The 11,876-nt window shown below is 42.0% G+C and overlaps 1 protein-coding gene across 1 annotated transcript; it reads left to right on the forward strand.

Annotated features, from left to right (window-relative positions):
• Positions 1–425: 425 nt before the first annotated feature.
• Positions 426–11,873, forward strand: LOC104505625 (ubiquitin carboxyl-terminal hydrolase 8-like; the record flags this gene model as incomplete). Its single annotated transcript, XM_010153909.1, has 12 exons — positions 426–570; positions 1,062–1,147; positions 3,189–3,333; positions 3,944–4,001; positions 4,765–4,909; positions 5,427–5,589; positions 7,317–7,461; positions 7,659–7,882; positions 8,956–9,531; positions 10,460–10,549; positions 11,149–11,229; positions 11,682–11,873. Coding segments are annotated over 12 exons (2,050 nt in total), but the record flags the coding sequence as incomplete, so codon positions are not given.
• Positions 11,874–11,876: the final 3 nt, after the last annotated feature.

Here is an 11,876-nt window from a genome sequence, read left to right on the forward strand (position 1 = left end):
ACCAGTCTGTGATTCTATGATTTCTAGAAGATCAGTGTTTTCATTTTGTCTTACTATGAATTAGTTTTCAGAAAAACAAAAAGTTATTTTTAGAAGGGAAAAATACTGAAAAAATTCTTCCTGAAGTGGGTGGAAAAAACAAGAAGTTATTTTTAGAAGGGAAAAATACTTTTTCCCTAATCTCAGCATGCTATTTAATTACAGAAGATTTTAAGTAAGGCTAGTAAACAAACTACCAAAGAGAAATGTTATTGGAAGGAGCGTGATTTATTTTGTATTTAATGGAAACCTTATATTAAGATGGTAAAATCAAATGCTTAATATGTGGGCAGAGGCTGTGAATGCTTAAAATGGCATCTTGTAATGAAAAGGTGTTTGGGGACAAGTCAACAACCATGTGCTTTACCCCTCTTGTTTGATTTCAGTTATGTGCAGAGTGCCCTTAAGATTTTCAAGGCAGCGGAGGAAAGCAGATTGGACCGAGATGAAGAAAAAGCTTACATCCTGTATATGAAATATGTGGCTGTTTATAACCTCGTTAAAAAGAGACCCGATTTTAAGCAGCAACAGGTATAAAAGCTTTCTGACTGACCTCTTCTGCAATGGTAGAAGTTTTAGAAGTACGGAGAATTACGCTAATGTATATTCAAAGGATCACGCTGGTATTAAGTAAACTGTCTCGTGTATGAGATTTTTTTACTTCCTGTTGCTGACAGGTCTATTGTTAATTGCTTCTGCAGTTTGTTTTTAATACATGTAAGGTATATAAACTGTCACATCTGTGAATATTTTTTCAGGGAAAGGTATTCCTGTCATCTTCCCCATTCAGACCTTTTTTGGTGCAGTTGCCTTGCTTAGCCTTTGTTTATTAGTGCTGTAGAAAAATCTACTTACAAACTCAAAACTCATGCTTGAGAGGAAAATATTTTGATTCAAAAGATATCCTTTTGTTGCCATTAATGTAATACCTATTCTCTGTACATTAGCAGCTTCTGATCTGCGTGGAAGTGGGCATTAATAAGCTGTACTATTAATCTGTGGGGTGATGCTTGTAATTTTAGGATTATTTTCATTCCATTCTTGGACCTACAAATTTAAAAAAAGCTGTTGAAGAAGCTGAAAGACTGTCAGACAGCCTTAAACTCAGGTACGTGAATCCAGTTAGTAGCTAAGATATTGTTCCTTACACCTGAAGCCTGTACACGTGCAATTGCAGGTTTTGATGGTGGTGAGTAGTAAGGAATTGCACTTGAGTAGACCTTAGATACCCGAACCTCTTGAGACCTTAAATTTTTTATCCACGGAAGTCTGTTATTAGAGATAATTTTTGTCATCCAATAATTGCCACTGTATACGTTGTCTCTTAGTTCTCAGTAACTATGATTTGTTGATACTGTCTCCTTTTTTTTGTTTAATTACTAATAAAAAGAAACCACAAGATACAAACTATGTATACACTAGGGATGATCAAGAACCATTTCCTCCTTACCCTTTTGCTGGTAAGGTCATCTGAAACCAAAGGAATGTTCCTAACATTTACACACCTTAGAAAGTCCTCCTAGTGTGGATTTTGTTTACACTAACAAAACACATTTTTTGATTCTTTAGCCGGTCACTACACCTTTTCTCTACCTCTGCCACGTGCAGACATATACATGGAAGTGCACAGGTTTTGCCAGTATGTAACTGAGCTGATGCTAACGAGCTTTTGGGTAGCTCGTTTACGACTGTCAAGTTACATATCTGTGCCATAAGCGACAAAACGATGTCCCTAAGAAGTTGTGAGGTGGAATCTATCTTTAGGTGATACGCAGTGCCGTGTCTTGCTTCCAGCCTTATCTACTCGCATCTTCAGTGACTATCTCACCCCTTTCTCACCCTTTTAACTCTTTCTCTTCAGCTAGGCACATTTCCCTTCACAACCTACCCCCTCCCGACCCCCCATCCCAAATATTATCGTGAAAGCATATTTTATGAAAGGAACAGAGTTTTGAAAGTTGACACAACTAATAACTTCCAATTACTCGAAGCAAACGTATGTCTATTTAAAGGAAATACAAATGAAACGTGACTCCTGTCTAACTAGAAAAGTGGTTTTGGGGAAATTATTTGTATAACTTCTTCTCCAGACAGTAGGCCAGCAAGTATAGAATCATAGAATGAATCATGGAATGGTTTAGTAGTAGTTTGAATGCTAATTGTTAACTGAAAGTGGAGCTGCTGAAACATCAGTTGGATAGGAGCAGGAATACCTGTGTGAATGACCTATGTGCTTAAAGGTGTAAATGGGAAATTGATGGGTAAATATTCCATACTGACTGGATTAAACTAAAATCTGAAATACGCTTTTATGCCATTAAATGAGAACAAAATGCTCAGTTCTAACTTAGGATGCCAAATCAAGAAGCCAGTTTAAATAATGAAAGTGCAGACTTGCAGCCTCCATCCTATTAGTGGCCGATTAACGGAGTAGACTTGGAGGCAGAATTTGAGTTAATGATCTGGTTTATTAACGCAGTGCTTTTGAGATCAAATACAGCTGAATTCGTTGTTGTCATTTTAATCCTGACGAGGCAACATCCGATTAAAATGAGCAATTACTAATACAGTTCAGTTTTCATGTTTCGCTGCTTGGTTCAGTCATCAAAATTGTTCAAAACATTGTTTTTTGTTTTAGGGATCACTAGTTACCCTTCAGCTTCTCAGTTATCTTAAATATAACTGAGCCAACTTACTCCTAACTCGTTAGCTCTGTTGCAAAACCGAATGGAATACTGGGGATGATTGTTATAGCATGTTGAAGTTTACCTGTAAGTCACCAATACTTCCTCTTTCCTTTGCAAAACGACAAACCAATTACGTAGTGACACTATAGCTAAGCATGATCCCAGGTTTAGAGGAAAAAAAATGAGTTAGCCTTAAGAGCAGTGGCTATGAAATAGGACCCAAAGCAGGATTTAAAAATAAGAAAACTAACCCAAGAGTGGGAGAAAACAGTATTGTGCAGTCACGGAGGAAAAGAGGGTTTGTTGGAAATACAAAAATTGACAGTACTTTAACTTATTTTAAAACGTTGAATGCTTTCTTAGTTTCCTCCTGAAGACTCGATGATTATGGTATTAATTATCCAAGGCTAACCAATAATGCAGTATTGAAAAAAAAAAAAGAAAAGGCTTTTTTTCCAATAGATATGAGGAAGCGGAAGTTCGGAAAAAACTTGAAGAGAGGGACAGACAAGAGCTGCAGAGAAAGCAAGAACCAAAAGATGATGGGAAGAGTTCACTCAAAAACTCCTCAGAAAGTGCTGTGGACTCCAAAGGAAAAAGCCAAAGGGTAACTGAAGATGTTCACCAACTCTCTAATTAGTCTAAATATTTTAATCTAGCATTTGATCTCTCCTAGTAGCTATTTCCAGTTAGGAATCATGTGAGTTTTATATTATCTTACAGTCCCCATAACCCTTCTTTGACATGTCTTTGGGAAGATGTTGAGTCCTACCAACCTCCAAGTCTTGCATGGGGTAGACTAGGTTTTTGGTAAAGTCGGATCCTATTTTAGCACAGAACTGGCTAGTGTAAGAAACCCAGGTAGTGGTAATAAGTTGTTGTTATGGATAACGTCTCCTCTTTAGGAGAGAGCTGTTTTCCAGCAATAGTGTGGAAAGAAGCTAATTTATCCACAAATACCTCATGAATTTCATCTAGCAGATTATTCTGCCCTAGGTTGTGTTGCATATTAACTGATTTCTGTCTAGGAAGGGCAACAATCTTCTATCTTCTTTGTCAACACACTTTTAGAAGCAGCATCCTTTTTTCGGGATGCTTCCTGTGGCTTCCTGCAGTCTGACCATTTTTCTTTGAGCTCTGTGAGAGTCAGCGCCTCTTGGCCACCTTGGTTCTCAGTATTATACACTGAGCTGTTTTCTTTCTTCCTTCCAACACAGATTAATGGTGAGAGCAAGCATTCACTGGAAAGAACGGATCAGGCTGACAGACTGAGTGGTAAGAGCTGCCGTGTTCACGCAGATGTGAGAAAGGTCTCCACATGACTCTGCACCTATAGCTTAAGCACCTATGGCTTAAGCAGCTGCAATTCTTTTCAGGAGTTGCTTCACAGTCCGGAGTGACATCAGTATTTTGATGAAATTCTAGTATCCCGCATTTCAGTAACGGCGACTGAGTTATTCGTTGTTAAGCTCCGTGTTGCAGCTTTCTTCACTTGTCTTGAACATAGAAACCTGTACTTAGTTTTACAACAGTTTGATAACTAAGGCTGAAGTAGCCCTAAATTGGCCAAATTAGGAAGAAAAATCTCTCCTCAACTGATAGGAAAAAAATCTAGGCAAGGCTGAAATGTGTCAGCTTTCAGTTACCTAAGGAATTTTTCATTCTTCTCCCAACCTTCTGTATTTTGTTCCTGTAACAAATATGTGAAAACGTTCTCTAGAGTTCTGAACTGAAGAGGAACACCAGCAGCATGTAGTTTACAAATGCTTGCCTATATAGCTTGAGCTGAATGAGAGCACAAGGAGTTGAACTAGTTCATGGCTGAAGTGTTCAGTGGTGTCTAATGCAGCAGATCAGGTCATAATCGCGACAGTAGCGAGAGCAAAAGGTCCAGTGTGTGTATTCTGTCGTGTCTCACCCCCATTGCTTTGTGGGACTCTTCATCTGTTTGCAGTCTTGACTGCAGCCTGCGGGTGTGATCGTAGCTGTCTCCGTTGATAATGTAGATGTTTACCTCTAATGGCTTCTCTGTTTCAAGGAGCAATCACACCTGAGAAACTCTTTGCAATGATGTCGGACAAAAATACTGAATTGATTATAATGGATGCTCGAAGACTGAAGGATTACCAGGAATCCTGTATTCCAAGATCTATCAGTGTCCCAGAAGAAGCTATCAGTCCTGGGTATGCAATAGTGTTAAATGACAGTGAAAGACTTAATTTTGTAATTTTTATAAATTGACTGGGAAAAAAAAAATTACATGCTTTTAACGCTTGTACGCTTAGTTTCGGAGTCCGTGATGGATACCATTGGTGAGATCATGGTATCACAGGCTGGTTTGGGTTGGTTTATAAAAATTATAAAATTTACATGCTTTTAACGCTTGTACACTTAGTTTCGGAGTCCATGATGGATACCAGTGGTGAGATCATGGTATCACAGACTGGTTTGGGTTGGAAGGGACCTTAAAGACCATCTAGTCCCACCCCCCTGCCGTGGGCAGGGACACCTTCCACTAGACCAGGTTGCTCAAAGCCCCATCCAGCCTGGCTTTGAGCTGTGTCTGGATAGCTCTGTTCTTGCATGTACTGACTTCAAGCCACAGCATATTTATTTATTTATCCAAGCACATAAACATACATGAATTTGACAAAATGTTACTTGTATATTTGTCTTTAAATGCAAGTTATTACATTTCAGAGTTACTACTAATTGGATTGAAGCTAGACTGCCAGAGGATTCCAGAGATCCATGGAAGAGGAGGGGACACTTCGATTACGTTATACTGCTGGACTGGTTTAGTTCCGCTGAAGACTTAAAGCTAGGAATGATTCTTCAGAGCCTGAAAGACGCGCTTTTTAAGGTTGGACCGTTTTGTGCTTTGTCTCGATAAATAAGCAGGTCGAAAAGCACCTATAATTGAAAAGTATGTGGAAGGCTTCATGACACTTCAGGCAAATGCCTTGGTTCCGTTTTCAAATACTGCTTGTTTTGGTAGCAGAGGTGTCGTCTGAAGTCTCAGCTTCCCGTGCTCTATTGGAGGATAAAATCTTTTTTTTAATAGGCAAACACCAGAATGGTTCAACTCCCTTCCTCAACAACCAGCCCAAATGTAGAGTTCTTGGCTGACAGAATTATTTGGGAAAGTACTTAGTGCTGTTTGCCAGAAACCTTGTCACCCTCTTGCCTGTGTTAGCAACTGTAATTCCATATTCGTGGGAACTGTGCAGGCGGGCCAAAGTAGCTTCTTTGCAGTCCTGTCAGCCAGGCACTTCCTAGGACGGAGGGGGTTTGGTGGAGGAGACCCCAGAAATGTTTTGAGCGTGGTAAACTTTTCAGCATTATTGAATATAACTTTTAGAGAAACATTAAGGTTTGAGGTTCATCAGCGCAGGGAGCTTACGGAGGCAAGCAGATGCTCAAAATTTTCAAGTCAGAACGCTGGCTAAGGCTGTGTCTTCTTTATACGGGTGATTCTTATGAAACACGGCACATCTTGCTCGTACCTAAATGTTCAGGGCTGGCGTTCAGGGATTGTTCAGCCAGGTCTCCCTGTTCATTGCTTTGCAGAAGATTCTCCGAGTCCACTGCCTTGTTCATGCTCTCAACAAGGACGTGAGAACCTTGGGCGGAGGGCAGTCTGGAGCTTGAACTCTCAAGCGTTTTTCAGAAAGTGCACGTTATGCTTCCTAAATCCAGTGCCCCATGTCACTCAGCAGACTTGCCAGATGAGAAACTGAGGCAAACATGGTTATAAAAATATTATTCTGCACGGAGGGTTGTTGCCTGAAGTAGTAGTATGTGGTTCTTTCTGTATGGGAAATACTCAGGCTCTGTAGTAGGCAGAGCCAGAAACCTGCCTGCGTTGGGCATTCTGCAAATACAAAGATCCCTGTTCCCCGGAGGGCTTTTGCAGCCTCATTCATACTCATTCAGACTGGTTTGCATTGGAAGGGACTTAAAAGACCATCCAGTTCCAACCCCCTGCCATGGGCAGGGACACCTTCCACTAGACCAGGTTGCTCCAAGCCTCATCCAGCCTGGCCTTGGACACTCCCAGGGATGGGGCATCCACAGCTTCTCTGGGCAACCTGTCCCAGTGCTTCACCACCCTCTCTGGGAAGAACTTCTTCCTGATATCCAATCTAAACCTCCCCCCTTTCGATTTAAACTCGTTACCCCTTGTCCTGTCACTACAGGCCCTTGTAAAAAGCCCCCCCCAGCTTCCTTGTAGCCCCTTCAGGCACTGGAAGGTGCTATAAGGTCTCCCTGGAGCCTTCTCTTCTCCAGGCTGAACAAGCCCAACTCTCTCAGCCTGTCCCCATAGCAGAGGGGCTCCAGCCCTCGGAGCATCTTCGTGGCCTCCTCTGGACTCGCTCCAACCAGTCTATATCCTTCTGATGTTGAGGGCTCCACAGCTGGATGCAGCACTCCAGGTGGGGTTTCACCTGAATTCTGAATTCATTTGTATTCAGAAATAACCTGTCTCAGTGTAATGACTAGATGCAGAGATTTCAACAGTGCTGTTAAGATGTAAAAGTTTCTTTCCTGTTTTTAAATAATTTCATTCCAAACTTTTTTCCCTTTTAGTGGGAAAGCAAAACCATACTGCAGAATGAACCTTTAATTCTGGAAGGAGGTTATGAGAACTGGCTCCTTTGTTTTCCCCAGTATACAACAAACGCTAAAGTAACTCCACCCCAGCACAGCAGGAGCGAAGCAGTGACTGTTTCTTGTGAGTATAAAGGATGACTCCCCCCTCCTGTCCCCCCAAGTGTTTATAATTGCTGGATGTATCTTTAATTCATTCAGATATGTTTGGGATAGCCTTGTTCTGGCTAAATCTAAATTTTGGGGTGGAACATAGGGATGTTATTTTGCTTTTGTTGTAAGAGCTCTCTTCTGCTTCCCTCCTCTCACCCCCTCCTAAAGTGAATTTTACATATCCCTCTCTGGAAGAGGAGCCAGCTCCTGTTCCACCCGTTGCTGCTATAAAGCCGTCTCCAACAGAACTGGGTGAAACTGAAGAAACGGGAGATAATTTGGAAGAGAGACTAAAATCACTTAACAGACCAAATGTACAGGATGCTGCTGTTCCAAAGGCTGACAGTTCATTGGGAGTTAATCCAGTATCAATTACAAGAAGTATCCCTGAGGTAAGCTGTGGTTCTTCTTTTCAGTTAGTAGGTGGTTAATCTGTTGGAGCCCCACGCCATGCAGAAGCCTAAATCCACAAGGAAGCTACTTGGTACGTGTTTAAGCTGTGGATGCTGGTATATCGGTACAGAGACTATTGGTCGGCTGTGATGCCATGGAAACTCATCTGCAGAACTTTATGAAACTGAGTGTATTTAACAGGATTGCAGAGCTTTTAATGAATATTTTATAGGAATGCTTGAGATAGAAAACAACTTTTCTACTCAAAACATGTAGGGTGAAATAGAGGGAGGGCAGTTAGGCCAGGGCTTGCCTTGGCTCTTCCAAAGGCCTGCTTTTCCGTGATTTACCATCCTTCTCCACCTTAGGTGGTTTGTCACTGAGCCCAGCAGTGAAAATGTAGGAGTTTGTTTCTTCCTTTCATCAGGATAAAACTTCCTGAAGACACCTTTGCGTCATGTCCTTACACTAAAATGTTTTCCTTAGGAGACCCGGCTAAAGTCAAACTCTTCACTTTAACCCTTCCAGATACTGCCTTTAGTACAGATTTCACCCGAGAGACTCTATAAACTGCAAAATTTAGGAGCCTTGTTTTTGTTCTTCTCTGAACCAGCTGAGCTTGTATTTCTTCAGAACTTCCACTTCGGCATCAAAACCAACTTGCTCTCCTAGGTCTGAGCATAAGCCGTTCGTAAATACCTCTTCCCATCAAGCAGATGGACCTTAATCACGTGCTCTGTCACATGATGGAGAGCTCCAGGGCCAAATTAGGCTGCCCAGTTGCCCTAAAACATTCAGGTTTGAAAGCTTGAAAATGGAAAGAGTTGTAGCAATCTGTGCTTAACGCTGGCCTTACGGTTCTGTTAACTCTTATATGTGGAAGTTAAGTGAATACCTGATTTTAGAAAAAGCAATTTGAATTACCAGATCTAATGAAACTGAAAGTTCACTTTTTCTGAGGCAGAAGTCAACTTTGTCATCTGTGTTCTCTTAGACATCTCACTTAGGAAGAGCTTGGCTCTCAGGCCAGTAATGGCTGTCGCGAATTGTTGTTCTGCACTCTGTGTTACAGGTTGATCGTACGAAAAAGCCCTCACTAAAAATCCCTGATGCTAACAGACCAAAATCTCAGAGTGCCGTCAGTGACAGCCAGCCGGTCGAGAATGGACGGATGATTCCAGACCGATCCACGAAGCCGCTACACGATGCAAAGAGCCTTCTGACAGATGAAGAGAAAAGTCGTGTACATGCAGAAACCGCTGCTCTGTTAGAGAAAAACAGGCGGGAAAAAGAACTTCGGGAGAAGCAGCAGGAAGAACAGAAAGAGAGGCTCAGGCGGGAAAAAGAAGAACAAGAACAAAAAGCAAAAGAAGAAAAGGAACAGAAAGAAAAGCTACAGCAATCCAAAGAGGACAGAGAACAGAAGGAGAGGGATGAGCAAATAAAAAGAGAACAGGAGGAAAAGGAACAAGAAAGAGCACGCAAAGAAGCAGCAGAAGCCAAGAAGCAAAGTAAAAATGAACTGGAAAGCATCGGTGCAAAAAGGATTGAGCTGGACAAAATACCTGCGGAAGACAAAGGAAGTCGAACGCCGGAAGCTCAGAGACGGGCAGTGGGTGACGCGTCGCCGACCTTTGCTTCAGGCAAGGTTAGTGAAAACCGTTACGAATGGGGAGTAACTGCTCGGGCTGATCGGTGAGTGCGTACTCCAGCACCCACCTGGAAATTTTCAGTACACCACTGGGTTTTTATCCTCTACGTGAACGTAGAGGAGGAAGTTAAAGTCAAGACGCGTACTTATAATTTCATTTTTTTGGCAACACAGCCTCGATTCTTGCTTGTAGGTGGGCAGCATGGAATCCCTGTAGGATAATAAACCTTCCCACTGACGTGGAGCTAGAAGGGATGGTTCATAGGCTGCGATCCTCTCTCTCAAACATAAAGGCATGGCGATGTTTTATCTCCTTTACTAACCTGGTACCGTATGTTACAGTGTTGTAACACCTGCTAGGGACAGAATCGTATTGTCATTGCAAACTTTAGTGCCCCCAGCTGCATAAACGCTGATACAGCAACCTTAGCACAGTCATTCTTGAGCTTTTGACTGACAGAGCAACGTGAGGTGATCCCAAAATGACTGCCTAGGGTAAAATAAATCCATAACGTTGGCTTCACCGTTTGTCTTTTTCACGGAGAGGCTTTGTCACAGTGAAAAATAAAAGGGGGAGCTGTCTTTAATTAAAAAAAAAAAAAATGTATACCCCACAGTTTTTAGTGGGGAAAGTAGTGTAGGTGAAACAGCTGCACTTCATTTCTGAGCTCTGGAAACGACACAACAGACGCTTTTATGGAATACAACGTTCAGCTACAAAGGCTGTTCCAGCAACTTGCCGTTAGTATAGGCTAGGAAGAAAAAAAATGGTGTGTAAATACCTGCTCTGACCCCTTCTTTGTGGCACATGTGTTTAACCACCAAAAGAAAATACAACTCTGCTTTTTCCCCATTTTGATTTATTGGCATTCTTTACTGACATTCCAGCTGAGAATTGAAAGCCTTCTCTCAAAATCTCTTACAGCAAACTGGGGTTAAAGGACAACCAGACAGTGGAGCTCAAAAGCCAGGACCCCTTAGAGAGGATTCTGAACAAGATACTGAAAGACTTAAAGTAAATACAATCTGTTGTATGTAGCCAAAACCAACCCAGCACAGCTGCCTTGATTATTATATTGTGTTAAATTCCATCTCGTTGCAATTTGTAAAGTCGTCATCTTAAGAAAAGACCATGCCGTGTTTACAGCTGTCTGTTTGCTATTTTTCATTTGTCTTATTCATCTGAAAAGAGTATCTGAAGCTTTGACTAGAAGTCTTCATGTTTCTGTTGGCGGTAGCAAGCATTCCACACTGTCATCTCGTGCATACCCCTTGGCCTGCCCCTCTGACAGGGAGAAAAGATCACACACACACACCCCGTGCTTAATGGAAGCACATCTTCCTAATAAAGTCACTTCTTTAGGGAAGAAGTTGGGTATTCAGGCTTTTGTGAGACTCAATTGTCCTTTTTTCATCCTGGAGCATGTCAACAATTGGGTTTTAGATTGAGTGGTGGCAAATAGTGTATTGCCATTACAATAAACTGTAGTTCCAGCTGTAGTCAAAGGTTGAACTGTTTGGCTCCGAATCGGGTGACTGTACAGGGAGGTCCCAGGCAGCTTGCTGCTCTGCCCAAGTAACTGTACCTACCTTCCCTTTCTGTTTACTCGTTAGTCTCAGCGGGAGCCGTTAATGAGAGTGCGAAGTGAAGAAATGGGAAGGATAATACCAGGACTGCCTGCCGGCTGGGCAAAGGTAACTTTCCATTCTGATGCTGCGATCAAGTTGCCGTGTGCAGTTTCAAAATGCGTTTCAGTCGTGTCTGATTTCCGAGTTAGATCTTCGGGGGTTTTTGAATTACTATTATTTCCCTTTCAACCTCTACATGGTTATCTTCTGAATTTTAGCATTGTTTGTAATGCAGCTGCATTACATCTGCTAATGCAACTATGCTGTTCATATGCAACTGCGGATCATCTGCTCTTCCTGGTGCGAAGCAGTTGCTGCTCAATACACGTTTTGGCGAAAGCGCTGCCTTCCGGTGAATGTAATCCGTTAAGGACAGACCAGTCACGGCTGTTAACATCTCAGTGTTGGAAAAACTCATGCACTGTTAGTGCAGTAGGGTAAAAATAGGTGAGTGAGTTAATGAGGGATTTTTACTGGGTTTTAAAAATATTTTGTGTTTGGCTTTTTTTTTCCCCAAGTTTCTGGATCCAGTGACTGGAACCTTTCGTTACTATCACTTGCCAACAAATACTGTTCATATGTACCCGCCGGAAATGGCTCCTTCATCCACTCCTCCCGCGACCCCTCCAACTCGTAAACCCAAGCCACAGGTGACTGTTGAACGAGAGAGAGAACACTCCAAACTGAAGCGCTCCTACTCGTCCCCGGATATA

Source organism: Eurypyga helias, unplaced genomic scaffold, assembly GCF_000690775.1.
Source record: "Eurypyga helias isolate BGI_N326 unplaced genomic scaffold, ASM69077v1 scaffold8446, whole genome shotgun sequence".
NCBI classification, from domain to species: domain Eukaryota; kingdom Metazoa; phylum Chordata; class Aves; order Eurypygiformes; family Eurypygidae; genus Eurypyga; species Eurypyga helias.